The sequence below is a fragment of the Rutilus rutilus genome (genome assembly GCF_951802725.1).
Source record: "Rutilus rutilus genome assembly, chromosome: 2".
NCBI classification, from domain to species: Eukaryota; Metazoa; Chordata; class Actinopteri; order Cypriniformes; family Leuciscidae; genus Rutilus; species Rutilus rutilus.
Window position 1 is genome coordinate 7,395,460 of NC_140210.1, and position 26,320 is coordinate 7,421,779.

Here is a 26,320-nt window from a genome sequence, read left to right on the forward strand (position 1 = left end):
ACTAACATTGCATTTGAACGTTCCCTTAAGCATCATGCGTGGTAATGGGTCAAAGCAACTCGATATAAATACGCAGCAAATGTATGTTGGTGATTTTGAAGTAATACTTGTTAGAAATGAAGATTTCCAACACGAAAAGTGCCTTTAGCCTTCGTCTTTATTCGGGCATATGAATGAACAATTAACCAGCTGGGGAGACAATGCTCAAACTCACGAAACTCTATGTCTGGAATATATAGTGTAAGACTAAGGGGAGTTTGACCATCCTAACCAATGATACCATACATGACATCATATACATTGTATAACAAATCTATAAATGGTCAATATCCGGTAAAGTTTCCTTCTGAGCCTTGTGGTCCGAAGGCTTCCACACAATGCATAGAATAGAATAGCATAGAGGGCTCTCTCTACAGCTGAACACTCGAGTCCACTTAATAGATAACAGATGTGCATTACATACTTACAAAGGAATCTTGAACATACAGAACTGTTCTCTGGACATGGCTGAGAGGGAGAAAACTATGACTTCTAACAATACTCATGTCGATATATACAATGGTTACATACTGTTAAAATTAATCGCGTTATTGATATCTTTGTAAGACTGCCTACTCTATAGAAGAGTGGCAAGGAAAACTAACTTCCGATAGCATTTCCGTTGTGTTGTGGCTTGTTTCTGTTCTGCAGTGGCTTGATTTCATTGTGTTGTGGCTTGATTTCGTTTTGTTGTGAACTTATGTTTGCTTTTTAAAATTCTTTGTGTTGTGCACTACTCTGCCACCGTAGTTTAATGGCCTGCAACCATAAATGTCTGCATTTAGCTTTGAAGGGTGTCCTCGAAGATGGTATTCTATAAAAGGTAAGACCATCTTTTTTGCATTCTGATTCTGACATCCAAAGGCACAAGACAATTTTAGTCTCTTATTCTGCGGATCTCCGTTTCCTCCACTTGTTACCACTTGTTTTTCTGTCATCACATTGGGTCTCATTCATGAAACATTCGTAAATATACGAGTAAATATGTGAGTGATTTGCGCGTAAAGAGACATTCCCGAAAATTCTTCTCCTGATTCACAAACACTTCGTAAACGTCAGATTTGATAGTGAAATGTGTGTGTGGGTTAATGAATTCCAATCAGTCGTAAATGGGACGCGCGTGCACGCTCATTCTCTCAATTACCATAAATCCCGCCCATTAAAACCGACTGACAACCTGACAACTATATTTTCAACATGTCTTCTCAAAAGGGAAGAAGAAGAGAAATTTCTCAGATACAGAAATTGAAGTTTTATTATCAGAAGTTCATTCAAAACGCCACATTTTATTTTCAAGCGTATATCAGGTCCTAAAAAAAAAGTTTTTTTTAGGTAGGCTAATAATGCTTTAGGTAAAAATGCTTGGCAGCATATTGATGCAGTTAATGGAGTTTCATCTGTTAATCGAACAGTCCCAGAAGTGAAAAGAAAATGGTTCGACATGAAGCTTGACTGCAACACTTGTGACTTGCGGACTTGTAAAAAAAAAAAAAAAAAAAAAAAAAAAAAAATTAAAAAAGACTTGCGGACTTGTGTTCCGTTTGCAGATGCTATTACTGGCTCTCATAATAAAAGTAAAAAGAAAAACCGTATGTAATTACTATATATAATATTTTTTCAAAATGCTGTGTACGTTCGGATGTTAAACGCCCTATTTACACGTGGCTGGGAGCAGGTGTAGATTTCTTTCGTACCAACTAACATTTGGAAAATACGAACATTTTATTGAATCCAAAAATTTACGCCAGAACCACTTTACACACGATTTACACAAAAAATCGTTCTGCTCGTGTTTCATGAACGAGACCCAATGAACGCAGCTGCAAGTGACGTAACTGTGACGTCTGCTCCAAAATGGTCTGTATATGCTATGCACCTGATCTGCCCTAGGAAAATTTGTATTTATATATTTTATATATGTAATATATATACACCCTGTAATGATAGCTTAATAATCTGTTATAGCCTATACTGTAATATACCTTGGTTCCACTTCATTTCGAGTCCACTCCATACATTTTATTAACTAAGTAACTTTGCAACTACATGTCAACTAACTCTCATTTTATGTATTAGTAAACTGTATAGACTGTCAGTAGACTGTTATGGTTTGGGTTGGTTTAGTAGAAAAATATGACTTGTATTTGCCAAGTTACTTACTCTCAGTAGAATATCTGTTGGGGAGCATCAAAATAATAAATTGTATAATATTAGTGTATTTTTAATCATATTATGTCATATATGTCCTACATACAACTGAAGCCATATAGATTTTCATGATGTAAAAACATAGGAAAATAATGCTAATTTAATATGAATGTCCAACATGGATGTGTATAAAACACAGTGCAGTTTACCAATCAGTATAAGGCTGTGCTTCACTCATGCTTGTTCTTATCTTGTCCTAAGTCCAGCCCTATGCCTGTAGTCAATCATGGTTACTGTATACTGTATAATCAGCCTTAGATGAAACATTTAAACTACGCACACAAGCACACATTTATTAGAGTGTGTTCTACAAGATACAGTTGCATATTTCACATATAAATAGTTTTCATTTTAAATCCTGCATCACCAGATTTCATTTTCATTTGTGAAAATTTCTCTAAACATTATCACAGTACTATGTTATACAACATGCAGTTCTATTCTTAACATATAACTTTCCTAAATGTCGAAGTGATTCTTATGGGTAAAATAAAAAATAAATTCTAAAAAAAATAATTCAGTGGCTTAGTAAATATCACAGCAATAATTAACTTTATTCACTTAATAAAATCTCTGAATATCATTTACTTGATAGTTTGAGTTGAACATAACGAAATAGGCTAATTGACTAAAACTCCAACAATTAATTTTGTCTGAAATTTACAGTTATATTTAAGTTTGAAGTTTTTCACTAAAATAATTTAGTATTTGACTAACCAATTATTTATTTAAAATACACTGAGCTAATAAATTTGTGAAATTTCCATCACCATATTTGAGAATGGATAATTAAAATGATCTGTTTCAAGAACCACAAATATTACTTAAATAAAATCAATATTATTAATATTTAACACGCATAAGAAATTAAGTTTACTCAATTAAAACAATGCGCGCACCTCCTCCCTCCCCCCTCCCTCCTCCACTCTGAAGTGACGAGACCACAGCTCAGCGGTTGAGTGAGCGCGCGCTGTTTGAATTCTCTTCAGTCTTCAGAGAGTTCTCCTCTTCTCTTCTCAGCGGCGCAGAATTGGTGCATTTCCTCTGTGAAATTCAGGTGTGTGGATGTTTCATTTGATCTGTATAATCATTAATGTGCTTTAAATCATTTTATTTAATGCGAAAGAACATACAGAGATGCAATGTTACTCACCGAGTGTCGGCTCGCGTCTGCCTTTTCGCATGATTGTAACGCCTTGCATAAACACACGACTATATTCCTAAAGATAATGAATATAACTAATTTGGATGATAAAATGTCCTCAGAACTGCACTATTTGTTTATTGGCAGGTTATGGAGTCAGTCGCGTCGCAGCATCTTTCGGCTGTGAGTGACGCAGGACGGCGGTGTAAAGTTAGAGGCTTCCCCGCAGAGGCGAGTCCATCTCCGGCTGGAGAAACAGCGCTGATCCGGTGGATACTGGATAACAGACCGGTTGATTACACTTGAATTACTTTAATGTTTAGGCCTAAATGTTTAGTTTTTACTTCGAAAATGTTTCTTACATGAGTTTAAATATTGTATACGTGTTAAAAAGATTATAAAATATGCTGTATTGCTGTAGGCTACTCATTGACAATAAAGGCCAATGTCATGTAGTTATACTGGTGGTTGTATGGAATATTTTTTACAAAGGTTTAGAGGAAATAAAAAAGTTAATATTACTGGCATATAAACACAGTTAATATTACTCATAAATATTTGTTTTTAAATGTTCTCTCCAAATTATTTCTACTCAATTTCATTTGTTAATGTACCAAATGCAGTTACTCAGATCTATTTAATTAGTTTTACTTACATTTACTCAGTTAATACAGTGTATGTAATTTATTTCACTGCTTAAAAATCTAATCAATATTCTAAGTGTAAAAATGTTTCACCAAAAAAAAATTGAGTTCAAATCAGAGTTCATATACAAAAGCATATTCCAGCCAATTTTCAACATTTTAATCACTGTTCTAGAAACATATTTGACTCAACTTTGTTCATTTGCAATAATATGTTATGATTTGTTCACAAACAACAGGCCCAGACAGTTCACAATTAATGTAAATGCACGGTCTTACAATGTCATTGCTTTAACTGCTCTTTCAAATCCTGTAGGAAAATTAACAGTCTTCATAAAGGTCAGTGATATTCTGACAGCTAGTAGTAATCCTCGAACCGGCTTCTGCACTGTGTACAATTTAAAGGGATACTCCACTTTAAAATGAAAATTCTGTCATCATATATTCACCCTCATGTTGTTTCAATCCTGTATGAATTTCTTCTGCTGAACAGAAAGGAAGATATTTAGAAGAATATCAGTAACCAGACAGTTTCTGGTCCCGCTGACTTCCATAGTAGGAAAAAAAGTCAATGAGACCAGAAACTGTCTGGTTACTGATATTCTTCTAAATATCTTCCTTTCTGTTCAGCAGAAGAAAGAAACTCATAAAGGATTGAAACAACATGAGGGTGAATATATGATGACAGAATTTTCATTTTAAAGTGGAGTATCCCTTTAAAAATTTGCCAACTGCATATAAGTGAATCAGATGTTGGTCATCAAAACATGAAATCTGTATGAAACACATAAACAAATGACACAAAATGTGTATAAATTCTATATGACTTTAATTTGACTAGCATATGATTCAATATAAGAACTTTAAATGATTTATATATAAATTTTATATGAGTTTTATATATTTCTACTAATACCATACACATTTGCATACTTTTGTCATGTAAAACTCATATAAGTCTTTTAACAGTATTCATATATAACGCAAAAATCCCCTACAAGTTGTATGTGTGCTATTTAGTATGAAAGTGGCCATAATCGGTCTGATTTTGTATAGGACATATATTGGCCTTATATGAAACACAGAAGGTAATTCTGGCCGATTTAAGTAAGGAAGATATATGGTTGCTGTATATGAACCATGCAGGTTTTTTTCATATGGGCACGCCTCCTTTTTTGCGCTGAACCGCCCAGAGAGCGCAAGTTCATTCCCTAGTTTAGCGACGTGCTTCTGTGGAGGGAAAAGCGCGCTTTGCGCGGGTGCAAAATAGGAATGAAACATGCGTCGGTGTACAAAGTCAATTGCGTTGGGTGCAAGATAGGGCCCAAGGACTATATGGCAGGATCATGACAGTTGCAAATTATTGATTTTATCGCATTAAGCAAAATGTCCCAACTTTACTGGAAATGTAGATAAGATTAGGGAGGCATTATCTGAAAAAACAGAACTGTTCATTACAAGTTTAGAAGATCAGGCAGCATTTACCGTAAATGGAAACTGGAAGTGATTTGGAAGTAAAGCATGACTTGACATATTCCTGTCCCCTGCAGTTTATAAAATGTATTTTGTCCCTGTCCCCTGAAGTTTATAAAATGTATAGTTATTACAAAATAACTATAGCTGTGCGTTTCCCTGAAAATAATGCTCACCTTAGAACGTTTGTGAACCAATCAGATTCAAGCATTCAACGGCCCTGTAGTATAAGACAAAATAATGAAAATCTGATGTGACAAGTCAAATTAGCTTTTCCACTCATGCAAACAGAGGTAGGTTATGAGGTGTGGAGAGACATCATGTATCATTGGAGCATGAACAGACAGGCCCAATTTTTAATAATTTTAAAGAATTCAATGCAATTAATATAAACTTTCTGACATAATTGCGACATAATTGTTCTCCAGCTATGTTATTGACCTCTTCACGCTGATGAAAAACACTTATTGATCGATATTATGTATGAGGAATATACATTTCGGTAAGTTGTACTGTAGCTATCTTTCAACAGTGTTTGTGTTTTTTTACTATTAGCTAACATTAGAGATGATCGGTTCACGTGCGCTAGGGATCTGTCGCGTCACATTTACAAGCGCCAAAACAGTATTTATTGTTTGAATTTCGTAATAAAATTGACAGAATCTGAGAGCTGAGATTTTTTTATATCATCAAGTAACCTGCTCTGTCTTGTCTGTCGGTCTCCGTGTCCTCTTTGCCTCGCGATTTTTCTGTGCGTGAGAAAATGGATGTGTGGCTTGAGAGCGTGTGAAAAGTGTCAATTGCATGTGTCTCACATAGGTGTCTCACGGTGAATGCGTGAGAGTTGCCAGCTCTGTAATTTGAAATGCTCCCACTCCACTCCGTTTTGACCGCCTCATGTTTGGTTTCTTTTTTGCCGCCTCAAGTTTATGTCGGGTCTCTCGCCGCCCGCGAGAATCTCGTGTCACGTTCGCAATGTTCAATTAACCGACAATAATTTAATCGAGTAAATCCTTGTCGACAATTAATCGATAATCGATTAACCGTTTGCATCCCTAGTACAAGTACATTTAGTACAAGTACAAACGAATTAAACTTGTTACCTGTTTTCTGGGTAACATTAAGAATATCTCTATAGATTGTTGCAACACCGCCGCCACAACCAATCAGACGGGGCTCATGCTTATAACAGTAACCTGATGGAGTAGACTCATTTAGACCAAAATAATAATTTGGTTTAAGCCAGGTTTCAGTAAGGCAAAGTACATCGATGCTATTATCTATGACTATTTCATTTACAATAACTGTAGGTGTGAGTGATCTAATGTTTAGAAGACCTAGCTTTAGAAATTGTTTTTGTTCACTAATAGCGAGATTTTCTGTTTTAATAACAATTAGATTTTTTCTCGATACTGCAGTAGATTTATTATTTGATCTCACTAAACAAGGAATAGACACAGTTTCAATGCAATGTTCTACACCAGTGGTTCTCAACCTTTTTTGGGCCAGTGCCCCCTATCCAATATCCAGGTCCCTGAACGCCCCCCACCCCAGACTAATGAGCGAGCAGGAACGAGTGAGAGTTTATAGATGAAATAAATGCAAAATTGTCTTTTATTAATACAATTGGACTATACTCCACAGTGATTCATAAAAACAAAAACAAAAACAAGTTATAAACTGCATTGACATAGCAATACCAGTATTTCTCACAGGATTTTGGTAAATCTGTGGTGAGTGGCCTCCTAGGGGGGTTGGGGGGCATGCCCCCCGTAAGAAAATTTTGTGCATTTTAATGTTAAATTCATCAATCTGGTGCACTTTGAAAGTGCCAAACCATATTCAGTGTGCAAAGAAAAATTCAAACCTCTTTTAGTTGTGTCTGTCTGCATTACACTACTACATAATAATAGTTAGAATATTAATCCCATGACAGTAATAGCCATGTACTGTAAAACAAATGCACTGAAAAATAAAGGACGGTCATTGAAGTGGTAATGTTTGCACTTAGGTTTTATTATGCATTTAGGAGAGTATTGCAAGAAGCTGCTAACTTACTTTCGATTTTTACTTTTACTTTTACTTTCGAAAAATCTTGATTTTTCATGAAATATTATGTTAGAATTGTAGGCCTAAAATACCATGGTATCAGCTTGTTTTCTTCAATGGTATAATTAATACAATTACAATTAATTTGGTTTGTTGCGATTAATTTGTGTTCATAATCAGTAAAAAAAAATCTTCTAACAAGAATAAACACTTATGAACAATTAAATTACTATTGTATTATTAATTATGTTTATATCTTGAAACTACCCAAGCAGAAGATGTGAAATGAATGAATACATTACCAAAATGTGATTGCAGAATATATTTAAATTATCCCTGAAATTGTCATTTTCTCCTTACTGTCTTGTGAGTTAACAATAATGCCTGGCCAGTAAATTACTCCGTGAATCACAACAAGCGCGCGCGGTGAGAACACTCACAGCATAGGCCTATACATAACCCAAACTTGACTGCACATCATATTTTTGACATTATTGATACTGCTTTCAATCATCATGCAATAGAAATGAACACAAAAAACCTGCCTAGTGTAGTGCCTACCTAAGTTACAACACTGATGGTCGACTTGCGGTCAGGAGTAGAGCGGCTGCGGACGAATGTTTTTTTTTTTTTTGAGCGCTGCTGAGGTATTCTTTCACGCGCACACACAACGATATCACACTCTGCGACGCATATGTTTTACAACATAATTTAACAAAAACATAGTCCTAACACTTTTTAAATAGCCCACTTAAAATGTTTATTACAACTACTAAATGCTTAAAATGAATAAAAGTAAATGAACAAAAATTTGCGTTACATATTTAAACTCGTGAACGCCCCCCATTAACACCTGAACGCCCCCCCTTTCAAAAATCTTGCTTCCAACGCCCCCCCGTTGTTCTCTGAACGCCCCCGTTGAGAACCACTATTCTACACTAATATTTATATCAATGTTGGTGCAGCAGAGACTGTAATTTGGACTTTTGGTTACTAGTCAAACGGTATTTAACGTCTTGGAGATGTTATCAGACAGAAGATCTGCTCCGATTCTACTTGGGTGTAAGCCATCAGCGCGGAAAAGCCTAGGACGCTCCAAAAACAGATTCCAATTATTTACAAAGAGCAGTTTCTGCTCATTGCACCATGACATTAACCATTCATTTAGCGCAAATAATCTACTGAACTTTTCATTCCCTTGTCGGTACGTGGGAAGCGGTCCAGAAAAAATTATCATTATTTCAGGCGATGTGCTGCGTACCGTCTCAATCAGGCTCCTGAAGTCTTTCTTCAGAACCTCCGTCTGCCGCAGCCTGATATCGTTCACTCCCGCATGCAACATGACGGCTCCGACACGCTCGTCACCGTTCAAGATCTCGGGTACCCGCGCAGTGATATCGAAAACACGAGCACCAGGAAAACAGTGAGTGCACCTTACTTTTACCTAACGTAGCGTGGACGTGCCGGACGATGGAATCGCCGATGATGACAGCATCGCGTTCCGTTTGTTTCGCAAAGAGGGGAGAAGCGGTTCTGGTTTGAGATCTCGAAAACCGGGAGGGGCGGAGAGATTCTTGCTCTGGTCCTGGCTCGCGTCTTCCGCTGTGGAACCCAGGCTTCGTGGTGGTGTGTCAGAGCCGGAGTGTACGAAACCATGGCTGATCGTGACCTGCATGGGCGCTCGGGACCAATGCTGAGAAACGCACGGAGTAGACGAGGTCGGGGTCAGCAGATTACTAATGCTAGTCACTGATTTGTGTGCATCGGCGCGTGATGTTTCAAGAGCTAAACGCCGGTCTCTAATCGACTCATCGGCGCGTGCTGATTCAAGAGCTAAACGCCGGTCTATCAGCTCAGCTTGTCTCTCTAAAAGGTCGCGGATCTGCTTCTCTACAGCTTCCAGCTAAGACAGCACCGCGTGCAGCGTCTTCACCTGCACCAAAAGGTAGACAACATACATCTGATATATTTGCCATTTTAACAGATGGGCAGTAAGTTAGCAACGAGTTAAGTAAGTTAAGTAAGTTAGCAGTATACTACTGTATTTGTCTAATACCACATACAGAGACTTATTGTATTTTTTAAATTTGCTGTATACTAGTGTATTTGACGTAACGGCCTCTCTGCTGGCACCAGTCCATCGTGCTTTTTATTTCCTAATTTTTGCCTTACACCACGTGTCTACAACGCTATAACAGTCAGAGGCTGTCTATATTGGACACATTGAAGCGACTGCCGACCGGGCCGGACTATTAATGCAAAATGTAAACCTGTTTTGAGTTTGTCCCTTGCCAGAAATAGCGCGAGCGCTTGGACTCGGAGTAAAGCCTGGTTTATACTCGACGCGTCCGCACGAGCGCGAAGGTGCGCGCGGCAAAAATGATGTCATTGCGGTGTGGGCGGTCGTGCGCGTTGGGTTCGCAAGACCCAATTTCGGCTGGCGGTGTGCGCGACATTTTTTGTAACAACGCGAGCGGCGCCGCATCCGAAGATGAACGACTTCGAGCCGAATCTGGCCGAGCTCGAACTTCTCACCACACCAGCACCCAGTTTGCAGTATAAATGAGTTGCTTACATTTAAAAATGAGCATACAATAGCATAAAAAGTATTTTTAATGAACATAAAGGTCCATGTTTAATAAAAATGTTCACGAAACTTAATGAAATGTTTAGTGAAATTAGAAAATATGAAGGAGATCGTTGATTTAGTTATGTTTTTTACACATTCTAGTATACATATATTTTGTTTTATTGTCACGAGTAATAATCTCAGGGTTTACTGGGTTTTACACGATTCTTTTTGTAGTGTGGTATTGGTGTGGTATTGGTACTAAAATAAACATTGTCACGTGTGTATAGCTTTCTTCTTCTCACTGCTGATTCCTGGTGGTTTAGAGGACAATTACTCGAGTCGCCCCCTATCGTTTCAAAGAATAGTACAACGGCGAGCGCGTCAAGTATAAACACCTCGTCCATTTCGGGAGGTGCGCGCGTAGTCTGCGGAGACTCGCGCTGCGGAGCCAGGCGAAAGTATAAACAAGGCTTCACGTTACAGTACGTCAGAAATATAACGCCGCATCACTGACTACGTTTACATGCAGCCAATAACCCGTTCAAAACCGGGATATTAGCAATAACCCGGTCGCGCACGGCCATGTAAACACCGGCAAAAACCCGGATATGCTCATATCCCGGTTTTTAAAAACCCGGATATTACCCCTGGGGTACCCCTTTTCTAACCCGAATATTTGGTCATGTAAACGCGTATCGGCATATCCCCATCAAAAGGAACATTGATTTGTGTTCTGCGCATGTTCTATTCGCAAGGAATCTTGGTCTTTTGAGTAAAGACGGCGCATTCAAAAACCCGCGTGCAGTATACCGGAAGTAAACAAGAAGTAGAGGTAAACATGGCGAGACGCAGCACAGCAACACACTTTTGGAGCGAGAAGGAAAGCGCAAACAAAGGCGATCGCTATCTGCCCCGACCTATTCATTATCCGCGTGTTGCTGCTGTTGTTGTTGTCTTTGGATACAGGAAGAAGAATTGGAAATGACGCATATTGCGTCTTAAGGTTGTCCGTACGTCCTGACGCTAACCGTGCGTCGCCGTTTACATCGGGATATTCCCAACTGATTACAAATTCCATGTATACAGGAGTAACTCTCTCTGCTCACGCATGTAAACGGGTTATTCTGAATGTTTCAGAAACCCAAATAGTGACCCTAACCCGACCATAACCCGGATATTGGCTGCATGTAAACGTAGTCACTGACTTTACATGCAGCCAATAACCCGTTCAAAACCGGGATATTAGCAATAACCCGGTCGCGCACGGCCATGTAAACACCGGCAAAAACCCGGATATGCTCATATCCCGGTTTTTAAAAACCCGGATATTATACCTGGGGTACCCCTTTTCTAACCTGAATGTTTGGTCATGTAAACGCGTATCGGCATATCCCCATCAAAAGGAACATTGATTTGTGTTCTGCGCATGTTCTATTCGCAAGGAATCTTGGTCTTTTGAGTAGAGACGGCGCATACAAAACCCCGCGTGCAGTATACCGGAAGTAAACAAGAAATAGAGGTAAACATGGCGAGACGCAGCACAGCACCACACTTTTGGAGCGAAGAGGAAAGCGCAAACAAAGGCGATTGCTATCTGCCCCGAACTATTCATTAACCGCGTGCTGCTGCTGTTGTTGTTGTCTTTGGATACAGGAAGAAGAATCGGAAATGACGCATATTGGGTCTTAAGGCCTCATTATACTTCTGCGTCGGACATACGCCGGAGCCTATACGCCGTAGGCAACGTGTTGGTTTTAATTTATACTTCTGTGTCGTTGTCCGCGTTGACGCGCACCTGGGGAGCATGAAACCCCGAGGGAGGGGTTCTGGCAGACCAATCACAGCGCTTGTGTCCGCGTAGAATTGACGCGTTGTTACATTTTTGGAGAGGTGCACGTCAGGGTACGCCGAAGGGTACGCGCGCTACACACAGCCTACGACGTAGCTACGGCGGCAGTTCGACGCAGAAGTATAAAACAGGCTTTAAGGTTGTCCGTACGTCCAGACGCTAACCGTGCGTCGCCGTTTACATCGGGATATTGCCCATTGATTACAAATTCCATGTATACAGGAGTAACTCTCTCTGCTCACGCATGTAAACGGGTAATTCCGAATGTTTTTAGAAACCCCTAACCCGACCATAACCCGGATATTGGCTGCATGTAAACGTAGTCACTGTCTGGGGTTTGTCGTGTCTTGCCGGAGCATCCAGTAATATCACTGAGACTGTCTTTTGCTGGACCGCGCCGTTCATGTCTGGCCCGGGGAAGAGACGGAATTCACTTCACTGAGAGAGACCAGCAAGCAAGGTAAAAAACCTTTTGTGTGTGTTGACAGGAATGTGCCCAGTTTAACCTGTTATCTACTAACATGTACAAGTTCAAATAAAGTTTTGACAAAAATGGTTTTATACAAAGATAAACCTCATATTTCAGCCTTTAAATATTTTTTTATAAAAAGTCAAAAAAGATAAATTACTGACATTTACACATTATAGCTTATATTTATTAGTAGTGTTTGGGTGTACCCCCATCCTTCATGTTGACTGAGCTTTCAATGTTGTTATGGAAAGGGGTGATTGGTTGGTTCCTGTCACATGACCTGCGGTGCGTTTGCGGCATTCTGAAAAGTTTAGATTTTTTCATCTCGTTGCGCCTGGTAAAAAAATTTGCGCGTCGCTTCAATTATGAGGGCGCTTGCCGCGCGCCTACATTTGAACAAACTTGAGCGCGCAAAAGACGCAATATGTGAACGGCCTCTGGCGAGCTAGCACATATCAAGCCACGAGCGACTGGTAGCACGCGAGCGACATGTTGGAGACCCCTGTTTTAGAGTATCTAGGTCCTTCGCATGTCTGTTATAGTATACAGCCTGACGGTTTCTGTTTTCAATCTGCTCTTGTCGTGAGTGAATTACCTTTGGTTGTAGCAGGTTGTCATGCATGGGCATCAGAGTTCTAGTTCTCCTACTGAACAGCCGCTGCGCTGGACTTGCTTTGATCCAGTGTGATGGTGTATTTCTCTGATCAAGCATGGCGAGGTATGGATCCTTACCATCAGCTTTTGCCTTTTTCAACAGTCGTTTTGCAGACTTTACAGCTGATTCTGCCATCCCATTGCTCTGTGGGTATGCAGGTGAAGACGTTTTGTGTTTGAATTCCCACTGTCTACTGAACCTTTTGAAATCTTCTGATGTGTATTGTGGGCCGTTGTCAGAGATAATGACATCCGGTATACCGTGTCTTGCGAAATGGGCTTTCAGCTTATGGATGACAGTGGTGGATTGTGTGTCAGGTAAGTAGTCAAGCTCCCAGAAATTAGAGAGGTAGTCAACAGTGATTAGGTAGTTTCTGCTGTCTAAAGTGAATATATCTGTCCCCACCTTAGACCATGGGCTACTGGGTAGTTTGTGAGACTGTAGAGTCTCCTTCTGCTGTTTCACATCCATAGACCTGCAGACGTCACATTTCTCTATGAATGTCTTTATCTGTTCATTCATCCCCGGCCAATAAACACATTCTCTTGCCCTTCTTAGACATCCCTCTATGCCCAAATGTGAGGAGTGAATGCGCCGAACAATGTCACCTCTGAGTGCATCGGGGGTTACAACTCTCTCCCCCCTGAAGACAATTCCACCCTGGGCACTCAGTTCCTCTTGAAAGGAGTGATAGTGTGCAATGTCGCTCGGTATGTCTTTCTTGTTCATTGGCCAGCCTTCTTGTATTAATTTAATTAGTGACTGCAACTTCCTGTCTTTGCTTGTTTCCTCTCTGATGGCCTGGAGTCTTTGTTCTGCAATGTGTATGTGCTGGACCATGTTTATGCTCTCAATCTCCATTTCTACTGAACCCTCTGATGCATGTTCAGGTAAGAATGCGCGGCTCAGCGTGTCAGCTAGCAACATGTTCTTCCCTGGAATGTACTTGACTTCAATATCATATCTCTGCAGCCTAAGTAACATTCTTTGCAGGCGTTTTGGGGTGTTCAGCAGGGGTTTTCGTACTATATTTTCCAGTGGCTTATGATCGGAATGTACATTGACTTTTCGCCCGTATGTATACTGATGGAATTTTTCCATACCGAAGACAATGGCCAAACATTCCTTCTCTATTTGGGCATAACCCCTTTCTGTCTGAGTTAATGCCCGGCTTCCATAAGCAACTGGCGCCCCCTCCTGAAGTAAAGCGGCCCCTAACCCAGTCTCTGATGCGTCGCACTGAAGTGTCAGTGTTTCATCTGGGTTATAATATTTGAGAATCGGAGCTTTGGTGATGGCGTCCTTGAGCCTTGTGAATGCTTGCTCTTGCACATCTGACCATTCCCAGATACTGTCTTTATGGGTTAACTGCCTCAGTATCTCACAGCCATCTGACAGGTGATCACAGAATTTCGAGAGATAGTTTACCATGCCCAGGAACCTTTGGACACCTTTAACATCTTTTGGACGTGGCATGTCTCTAACCGCTCGTGCCTTTTCAGGGTCGACTCTGAGCCCGTCAGCGGTAAGTAAATGTCCGATGTAGGGAACCTCGCTCCTTCTCAGTTGAAACTTTTCTGCGTTCAGTTTGATGTTTTTTTTCTCTACATCTGTTTAGCAGTGCTCTCAGTTTGGTGTCGTGGTCCTGGTTTGCTCTTTCTAACGTCTCACCCTCTCCTGTGATGAGGATGTCATCAGCGATGACATAGATACCTTGCAATCCTTCCAGAGCTTGGCTGAGCTTCCTCTGAAACACCTCTGGTGCTGGGCTGATGCCCATTGGCATCCTCAGCCATCTGTATCTGCCATACGGTGTGGCAAATGTGGTCATGTAACTTGACTTCTCGTCCAGGTTCACATGCCAGAATCCATTCTTGACGTCACACATAGTGAAGACTTTTGCCCTTGACAAGTCTGGCAGTATGTCGTCTATTGTCGGCAATGGAAAGTGACATCTTTTCAGAGCTCTGTTGAGTGGTCTTGGATCTATGCATATCCTGAGGTTTCCTGATGGCTTCTTGACAATGACGAGACTGCTAATCCACTCTGTGCTGCAGTCCACTGGCGTGATGATTCCTCTTCGTTGAAGATCACTCAGCTCTGCTTTGAGTGGTGCCATCATCGCAACAGGGACCCTTCTCTTTGGCAGTTTTACTGGAGTTACTGCAGTGTCTGCTTCTATCTTGTACACGCCCTCCAGACATCCATCTCCCTGGAACACATCCGCATAGTCATTTTTGATATTATCCATGCTCCACATTTCATCTTTCATCTCCTCAGTGACGATGCTATCCACAGCCATGATGTTTTCATACTGGACTTTCACTAGATTCATGGCTTGTACTGCCCTGCTACCCAGTAGCGGCACTGCAGTCCCCTCATCTACAACCATGAATTCTAACCGGTACAGTTTTTTGTTTCTTGGATTCCTCAATTTAGATATACATTTCCCCAATGGCTGCAGTGTGCTTTTATTGTACATCACCAGCACTTGCTCAGTCTTTTCAATTTGTGTGGATGGATTCAACAGGTTGACAGGTTTTATATTACAGCTGGCTCCACAATCTAACTGGAACTTCACCTGTTTATTCCCCAGGAGCATGGCAGCAAACAGTTTTGAAGGCGGCTGCTGTTTCTCCTTTGACACTGCGTTCACCATCTCTACTGTTACACACAAGATGTCTTCATAACTTCCATCATCTGACTCCGTAATGTTATGCACTGTCTTTCCTGTCTGTATTTTTGTTCTGCACATTGTGGCAAAATGATTGTCTTTCCCACATATTCTGCACTTTTTACCATATGCAGGACATTTTTGTTTGTTTCTTTCGTGCATTTTCCCGCAAAATTTGCAGTTTACAGTGCTCTTACTTGTTTCTTTTCGCACGGCCTGTTTTACCGCGTGCACTTCCTCTGTTACTCGTCCTTCAATCGTTCTGTTGTTTTCCCGCGACAACTCTGTTGCTCTGCAGATTTGTACACATTTTTCCAAAGTCAAATCTTGCTCCCGCAGAAGTCTCTCTCTCAAAGCTGAACTGTATATGCCGCAAACAATTCTATCGCGGATTAGAGAGTCTTTGATCTGGCCGAAATTACACGTACTAGCAAGCATTCTTAAGTCCGTTACATATCTGTCAATGCTCTCATCAGAGGACTGATTCCTGACAAAAAAACGGTACCTTTCAACTGTCTCGTTCACTTTTGGATTGCAATGATCATCCAATGCACGTATTAAGCTGCTTACTGTCCGATCCGGAGACGATGCGGGAACCAGGGTCTCGCATAGTTCTCTTCCCGTCTCCCCGATGAGATACCTGAACACTTTTAGCTTCACGGCTTCCCCAGCGTCCGCCAAAGTGAGATCCATATACAGCATGAACTCTTCTTTCCACATTTTCCATGATTTCGCCAGATTAGCTGAGTCCAGGCACAGGGGTGGTGGTGGTCTCAGCCCCAGGGAATTCTCCATCCTCGCTGCGCCTGAGCTCTCTGCTCTCTCGACCATACTTTTTTTTTTTTTCTAAATCTCCGTGCTTTTACTCTTTACAAAGCACCGCTGCCACCATGTTTCATTCTATTCTTTATCTATAAATAGAATGGACGGTTAACGCCAATATAGTTGCGTACACTTGAGTTTATTGAACAACCATAAACCCGCATGTGTGCTCAAAATGTAAACAACGGAAGTTCACAGGTGTTACACTTAATACAGTCTGTACTGCAACAACAACCATCCCAACACCGGTGTTCGCTGTAGCTGTTTTTGAATACAGTCAGATATACTTAAGGCAGCTCTGGATGCGTTACCACTGGGAGGAATATACACTACACACAGTATCACGTTGCCAAACTCCAGGCCCGGACTGGCCATCGGGAGCAACGGGAGAATTCCCGGTGGCCTGGCGACTAATTTGGCCTGCTGCCAGCCAGCGTTTTTTTCTCTCGTTTTTTTCTTATTGTTTTTTTATATATATATATATATATATAGCCTACGACTACCTTTACCAGTTATCATTTTCGAATTCGTCATTCAATAAAATTATTATTATAAAATAAAATCATAAATCTGTTAGTGTTAACTGGCAAGGCTACGATTCGACTTTAAGCCTCAGCCATAAGGTTAAACAGAAAATGCGAGCAGCACCCGATGATGGAGAGAAAACGGCAAGGTGTAGCAGAGAGGGAAAGGACAACGAAAAAGAAAGCACTCAGAGCATCAAAATGTTGCAAAATGAATGACCTGTTCAGGGCTTCAAGTGCAGGTCAGTTTCATCTGTAAATACTGTACTTTTTCTTTAGGTCATGTTCCAAGAACATTTAAACTGGCAGTTATAAAACCTCTCATTAAGAAACCACAATTAGATCATAATAACCTAGCAAATAGACCCATTTCAAATCTTCCATTTATGTCTAAAATATTAGAAAAAGTGGTGTCCGCTCAATTGTGTTCTTTCTTGCAAGAAAATGATATCTATGAAAAGTTTCAGTCAGGATTCAGGCCGCACCATAGCACTGAAACTGCGCTCGTTAAAATCACAAATGATTTACTTTTAGCTTCTGACCAAGGCTGTATCTCAATACTAGTTTTACTTGATCTTAGTGCTGCGTTCGATACTATAGATCACACAATACTCTTAGATCGACTACAAAATTATACTGGTGTTCAAGGACAAGCATTAAGCTGGTTCAGATCATACTTATCTGACCGCTACCATTTTGTCTATTTAAATGGAGAAAAATCGATCATAACTCCAGTAAACTATAATGGAGTGCCGCAGGGATCTGTGTTAGGCCCTCTGTTATTCTCAGTATATATGATGCCACTTGGAAATATTATAAGGAAACATGGAATTAGTTTCCATTGTTATGCTGATGACACTCAAATATATATTTCATCACGGCCAGATGAAAACGCTAAATTATCCAAATTGACAGAGTGTGTTAAAGATATAAAAGATTGGATGACGTGTAATTTTCTTTTATTAAATCCAGACAAAACAGAGGTACTAATCATCGGTTCAAAAAACCGCCCACAAAACCTCTCGCAATATAACTTTAACATCGTAGGATGTCCTGTTACTTTATCCTCTACAGTAAAAGACCTGGGTGTTATACGCGATTGCAACCTGTCTTTCGAAAATCATATTTCATATGTTACAAAAACCGCCTTTTTCCACCTTAGAAACATTGCTAAGCTACGTAATATGCTATCAGTTTCTGATGCAGAAAAGTTAGTTCATGCATTCATGACCTCGAGACTAGATTACTGTAATGCTTTATTAGCCGGTTGTCCTGCATCCTCAATAAACAAGCTACAGTTAGTCCAAAATGCCGCCGCTAGAGTTCTTACTAGATCAAGAAAATATGATCATATAACACCGATTTTATCATCACTGCATTGGTTACCTATAAAGTTCCGTATTAATTGTAAGGTATTGCTACTGACTTATAAAGCCCTAAACGCCTTAGCTCCAGTCTATTTAACGGATCTTCTATTGCACTATAATCCATCGCGCACTTTAAGATCACTAAATTCAAGGCTTTTGGTCATACCTATCCAGAACCACCAAAGGAGGGAGAGCATTTTCACATTTAGCCCCAAAACTCTGGAATAGCCTTCCTGATAGTGTTTGTTGCTCAGACTCGCTCTCCCAGTTTAAAACTAGATTAAAGTCGCATCTCTTCAGCCAGGCATTCATATAATATTTTTAATCTTACAGTTCAAATTACAATCCGGCCTCTAGTTAATAAACGCCAGAAGAGAACTTGCCCCCGACTGAGCCTGGGTTCTCCCAAGGTTTTTTTTTCTCCATTGGGTCACCTGATGGAGTTTTAGGACACCATTAGGTCACTTGATGGAGTTTTTCGGTTCCTTGCCACTGTTGCCTTTGGCTTGCTCAGTTGGGGATATTCTGGGGATATTTAATTTGATTTTATCAATCAATAAATTCCACTAGAAACAAACCTTGTTGTATTATTTTAATTTAATACTGTGAAGCTGCTTTGATACAATCTGTATTGTGAAAAGCGCTATACAAATAGACTTGACTTGACTTGACTTGACTTTTTTCTTCGTTAACTTAGTATTGAAATGCTAGCAAATGTAAGCGGTATAGCGCCCCTATTACTATCGTCACTCAAAATACTGTGTGCTAAAGGAAATTAATATTATTTAGTAGTGTAAAGTTACATTAGTAATTTAGCAGACAAATATTAACATTTATTAACAAAAAATAATGCAATATCATTTTATTACACAATTTAGAAAATTATGTCTGCCCATTTGTGAGGTTTAAAACTTTTTTCCTTTCCTTTTTTATTTTTTTAAAATCAAATGAAGGTGGAGACAGTCAACCTAGCACTAGCTGTGGTGCAATGATCACACATTCAGCCAGGGACAGGGAGTGAGATGACATGTAGAAGCAAAATAAGATACATTTTTTATAACATTGTATGAAGTATAGTGTTGCTAAATGTTGGATATTTAAGTAATTTTAAGATAAAAACAACAACATTTTGTCATAAATATAATACTTGTAATACATAAATAAATGTAGATTCTGGGCAAACAAATTACAATAAGGTGGTTGTTTTACACCAAGGTGGAGACAGTTCTGTTTGTAACATGAGGCCAGAACAAGTGACAGGTGAAGAAGAGACAAGTACAAGAAAAATACACACACTTCATATATATATATATATATATATATATATATATATATGTATGTATGTATGTATGTATGAAGTGTGCGTATTTTTCTTGTACCTGTCTCTTCTTCAGGTACTGGTGGAAGGGAGAGACAGAGAGATATTAGGGCAAATGAAGAGAAGGAAAAGGGAAGTGAGGATACCGTTCACGAGAAAGCCTTTAATTATTTTACACGGCCCCAGCCTAAGGATTTAGACCAATAAATGTAATTTAGGAAAAAATAGGGTTGTCCGTGTTTCTTTTTTTATTTGGGTGCATAGGATGGCCTGGGTGGGTATAGGATTTCCCAGCCTGAAATTGTGCAGTCCGTCCCTGCCAAACTTCCTCGGGAGATAAAAAGGTCTTAGACTTAGACAGAGGTATTCGGCATCAGTACAGCCGGTTTCTTTCACTGTATATTCCATCTTAGTTCTGAGTGATCTTACATTTCCAAGAATAATGGTAGGGGGAGGCGGCCTATTCGACCTCCGTCTGAGACACTGTAAACTGTAAAACTCCCCCTCGTCTGCCCCTTGAACACACACATAAATGTAGGAGTGAGACTAAAAGTGAGAGTACACCCACACACACTTACACAGAGAAAGGGAAATTATTGTTAATGTATGTATGCACCACTGCAAAAAAGACAGAACTTCAAAAACTGCACAAAAAATTCAAAACTATTATTATTATTATTATTATTATTATTATTATATGCACCAAACTTTTTTAAATGAAAGTTAATTTAAATATATAATTTAAAAATAAATATTCAAATGTAAATTTTACTGTAAGCAGAAAGTTTAGAACTGTTGCACAGGGGGTGAACCCAGAACACTTGAGCCATCTACTGGCCATTATTGTCACAACATGATTTTGACCTGATGTAAAGTTGTTGTTTTTTTGTTTTTTTTTACCAAATGGCAGCAGTTTGGCCCACATAAATGCGAAATTCTCATATTTTCTGTGAGAATATATTTTTTTGAACATTTTTATTTATAGGGAAGTTCCAAAAGTTTGCACACTTGCTTATTCAAACAGTGGTGAAATAGAGAAATTTACATAAGATCTAAAACATTTTATAAATGACCTAAAATCCCAAAAGAAGTGCATCATTTTGTTACTTCTTAAGGGAAATTAGCATTATTTAATTTCAAAAACTGTAAAGTGGTAATTCTATTCCAAATAAGACTCCATTGTGCCACATAAAACAAATCTGCTTTGAGTTCTGTTCTGTAAAATTGTGTTTTTATTTGACAGAAAAAAAGGAGCTCTAAAAGAAAAGCTGGAAAACTTCTCTCCTAGTGATCCAAAAGTAAAGGACATCAAGATCCTGGTAGCTGGACAAGTTGGAGCAGGAAAGTCCAGCTTTATTAACTCCATCGATAGTATCTTTCAAGGACGGATCATCGCTAGAGCGCAAGTGAATTCATCTCATGATGGCAGTGGTACTTACACAAAAGAGGTATACCTATACAGTAGTTTAATGTTTTCTAAAAGACCCAGACATGTTTGGTGACCGTGCTTTCAGCATTTTAGCTAATTTTTAAATGAGGATTTCGTGGAAATTGTTCACAAAAATTTGTGCTTCTATATTTTGGTCTTCATTTGTAGCTCACAGGATTCACCATCAGAAGTGGGGGAAAAACTTTGCCCTTCACCTTCAAGGACATAATGGGCTTAGAAGCTGCAGTGTTGGCTGGAACACAACCAGATGACATCATCAATGCTGTGTTTGGACACGTGAAGGACGGCTATAAAGTAATAAACCACTAAATTAACATTTTGACAAAGTTTGTGTGTGTACAATAGGTTTGACGTTTAACATATTTTTCTGAATTTCCAATCTTAGTTCAATGAGGAGAAGGCACTCACTCATAAGGATCAAGATTACGTCAGTGACCCTAACCTCTCCGATCAGGCTTTCTGCCTGGTTTATGTCATAGACGCAAGAACAGTCCAATCAACAGATGATAAACTTATTGACAAGTTGAAGATCATCCGCTATAGAATTCGTGATAAGGGTAAATCTGACCTCTGAATGTTTCATTTTATTCATGAGTTCACATACATTACTTTACATAGGAGAGAAGTGGGCATAAAGCGAATTGGGTTTGTGTGTGTGTTTTCAATGCGTAGATGGACAAAATCCAGATACAGGCTGCATTTTAATGCCAAGTGCAAACAGGGCATGTTACAAGGCTCAACTTTTATGCCTAATTATTTATATGACCCAGACAATGTATGTGGGTCAGTTATGTAGATACTGTATGTACAACAAACTGCCATAAATAGCTGCTCCCGACGAGCTGGATGGCGCCTTGCATGGCTGACACCGCCGTCGGTGTATGAATGAGTGAGTGAATGGGTGAATGTGAGGCTATGTAAAGCGCTTTGGTGGCCATTGGGTCTGTGAAAGCGCTATATAAATGCAGTCCTTTTACCTTTTTTTTTTACCATAAATGTGCTCAATTTTGTTGAGGAAAACAACTTTCAAAAGGATTTAGAACCTTTACATTGCCTCTGTATTTACTGTAGGGATTCCTCAAGTGGTTGTCATGACCAAAGTGGATGAAGCATGTCCGCTGGTCAACAAAGATCTAAGGAAGATCTACACTAGCAAGAAGATCAAAGAGAAGGTATGTGATATCCAAAGACAAACACGTTTCAATTTTACATATTGCAAGTATTGCAGATGTTGAACTGATTTTATCTAATAGCCACATCTAATTTTCTGACCTAACATTCTGTTCCTGTCCAGATGGAGTTGTGCAGTGACACAATTGGTGTGCCATTGTCAAACATCTTTCCAGTGAAGAACTACCATAAAGAGATTGACACAGAGGATGACATTGATGCTCTGATACTAAAGGCACTTGAACAGATTGTTTATATTGCCAATGATAGATTGGTGGACAATAAAAGCTACAGACAAAAATCAAGCGTATAACGTCAGTTCTGGCTAGTCACGTTAGTCAAGCTCGCATCAGCTGACTCTCAGCTGATCCACGTCTACCTATAGGAATACGAAGCATATCATTGTATTTATATAAGCTCTTTCATATAAGCTCTTTCAATGCTTTTATAAGCTCAGATCTAATGTAAACCTGAAAATTAATAGAAAGTATTTAGATTTAGATTTAGATTTAGAATTAGATTTTTTTTTTAAGAAATGAAAAGTTATGAAGTAAAATCTTTCAACATTAAACAAATTAAAAACTATTAAATTACACAAATAAGTAATGTGGGTATAATGCAGTGACACTTTTAGATTCTTTAAAACAATTATGAACAAAATAACTTTTACTTATTGAGATCTGTTGAATAAATACTATTTAATCTTGAATTGTTCATTTTTCTTGACAATACATGTATTTAGCCTGTCCCAAAACAGTGAATTTGGAGGAATGTGTACATTTAGATTGAGAGAAAGCGTGACTTTCTTGAAATTCATGTTGAAATGTATTCTCTGCATGATCACCTCTAAACTAGCTTGTCTAACTTTAATAAAGCATTGTCTACTATGAATATAATATATATACTATGAGTATATTCTTTTTTTGTCTATGATTTTACACCTTCAGGGCCGGTACACCCTAAAAGATTAAATTAAAGGGGTAGATGACCCTAACATTTTATTTGGGTGAGGATGAGTACATTTTAATTTCTGTGTGAATTATCTTATTTAATCAATTTAATTATATTATTAAATAAATACTCATTTGATAATGTTAATTTAATGTATTATTCTCTGGTATTTTGAGAGCTCATCGTGAACTGCAGGAAAGTGCAAAATCAAGTCAGATTTAGAGGAACAACAATAGGAACAATTTCAAATTTCAAATTGTTCGATCATTCATTTTGTTTTGCTAAGGTATTGGTTGCATTTTGCAATTCCATTGACTGTGTTCTATTAACATACATTTAATGTGAAAATACATGTTGAACAATGTCTTTTCAGAATATAGGCTACAACTACAAAATAATAATTACAGCATATTTTAAAGGTGCTGTATGTAGTTTTCAGCAGCCTCTACCGGTGATGTTTCAGATTACAACCAATAAGTTTACAAGCGCGTGCTCGAACTCATGAGCGAGCACTCTGGGTACCGGTCAGACTGAGACGCAACATACCGGAGAATATGGCAAGCCGTTTTAACTTTTATTCATTTCCAGGATATGAATCCTTGATATCAAGAATTAAATTTTCACTAGTTAAAATGATCATTCTTGATATCAGGAATAATGTTTCTACTGGTAACAATGGCAATTTTTGATATCAGGAATTACATTTCCACTAGTAACAATGCTAATTCTTGTTATCCACAATTAAATTTTCACTAGTTAAAATGATAATTCTTGATATCAACAATTGAATTTCAACTAGTAAAAACTATAATTCTTTATATCTGTAATTGTATTTTCACTAGTGAAATGTCACCATAGGCTGCCATTCTCAAATTCAATTGTTGATATCAAGAATTATATTTTCACTAGTGAAATGTCACCATAGGCTGCCATTCAAATTCAATTGTTGATATCAAGAATTATATTTTCACTAGTGAAATGTCACCATAGGCTGCCATTCAAAATCAATTGTTGATATCAAGAATTGAATTGTTGATATCAAGAATTACATTGTTACTATAGTAAAAATGCAAATTCCTGATATCAAGAATTCAATTGTCACTAGTTGAAATGTCTATTCTTGAAATCAACAATTGAATTGCTACTAGTACAAATTTTCATTTTTGATATCTGAAAATGTATTTCTGATATCAATATAATTTCAGATATCTAAAATGTCTTTCTTACTAGTAACAATCACATTCATGATATCAGAAATTAACATTGTCACTAGTAAAAATGTAATTCTTGATATCAAAAATGAACATTGTTACTAGTAGCAATTATGGCAAGCCATTTTAACATTTAAAAGCTAGACTGGATATGTGTTGCAGATATCTGTAATTCAGTTTTGCCTAGTCAAAAAGAACATTTCAGATATCCGCAACTACATTCTTCCTATCCATAATTGTAATTTCAGATATCCACAAAGACAGTGTTTATGGCAAGCCATTTTAACATTTAAAAGCTAGACTGGATATGTGTTGCAGATATCTGTAATTCAGTTTTGCCTAGTCAAAAAGAACATTTCAGATATCCGCAACTACATTCTTCCTATCCATAATTGTAATTTCAGATATCCACAAAGACAGTGTTCCTAGGACAAATGACATCACTTTTGCCATTCATTTGTATGGGGTTTATCATTACAGATATCTACAATTCAGTTGCAGATATCCACTATGTGAATTATGGATATCTGCAATTGAATTGTAGATATCTGTAATTCTAGTTTGAGATATCTTCAATCTGATTCTGACTAGTCATAACTCCAGTTCAAGATATCTTTAATTCACCTCAATTCAAGATATCTACATGTTCCTTTTCAGATATCTTAAATTAAGTTTTGACTAGGTGAAATGACGTTGTAGATATCCGTAACTGGAGTTATGACTAGGCGAAATGACGTTGTAGATATCTTAAACTGGAGTTAGGGATAGTCATAATTTAATTGTAGATATCTATTATCAAGTTATAGATATCTTGAAATGAATTTTGATTAGAGATATCTGAAATTTGAGATATCTGTAACTTTTATTCTGCCTAGTCAAAATGTAATTACAGATATCTTGAATTAGAGTTTTGACTAGGCCAAATGACGTTGCAGATATCTGTATGCATGCATCACACTTTAGGCGGGAGCAGAGCGTGTTGTTCAAATCATCAAATCACATAGCACCTGTTAACTGTTCACTTTAATTAGCACTGATTAGCACCATGTCGGAGCAACCAGAGTTTTTAATCGTCTTTTTTCATGCTGTTAGATACTGTTTCAAACTGAAAAAAATAAATAAAAAATAAGAACTAATCTGAACTAAGAACTTTGTTTCTCATCTAAGGAAGTTAATGTTATTGTACTTTCATGAATAGCATGCATGTCAGCATCTTTATTAAAGTGAATTAGTGTGAATCTTTTTCACGCATAAATCTTACGCCAACAACAACCTTTTAAGCATGAACATAAACATAGCATTGTAAAAATTATTTGATTTTTTTTGTATATAAAAAACATTTTCTGGTGTTTTTTTCGATTACAGCCAACGCCATGACTGCTTCTTTCTTCTTCCATTCATAGAAATAAGGAAATTAACCCACTTTTTCTTTGATTATGGCGGGGAGGGGAAATGGATATGTAAAATAGAGCAACGTCATGCACAATAATTTGCACTAGTCATAATGACGTTTGAGATATCTTTAACTTTCATTCTGCCTAGTCAAAACTGAATTACAGATATCTGCAATTGTCATTTAAGATGTGTGACGAGTTGAATGTCATTTTCAATGACGTCATTGCAGATATCTGTAATTCAGTTTTGCCTAGTCAAAACTGAATTACAGATATCTCTATCTGTCGTTTCGACTTGTCACAATTACGTTACAGATATCTTGAATGACAATTC

At 38.4% G+C, this 26,320-nt stretch overlaps 1 protein-coding gene across 1 annotated transcript; it reads left to right on the top strand.

Annotated features, from left to right (window-relative positions):
* Positions 1-778: 778 nt before the first annotated feature.
* LOC311280813 (interferon-induced protein 44-like) lies at positions 779-23,194 on the top strand. The gene is made up of 6 exons (XM_084393267.1): positions 779-862; positions 21,054-21,258; positions 21,408-21,554; positions 21,646-21,817; positions 22,332-22,432; positions 22,555-23,194. The coding sequence occupies exons 1-6, from the start codon at positions 846-848 to the stop codon at positions 22,741-22,743; spliced, it is 831 nt and encodes a 276-aa protein (XP_084249393.1). The 5' UTR covers positions 779-845; the 3' UTR covers positions 22,744-23,194.
* Positions 23,195-26,320: the final 3,126 nt, after the last annotated feature.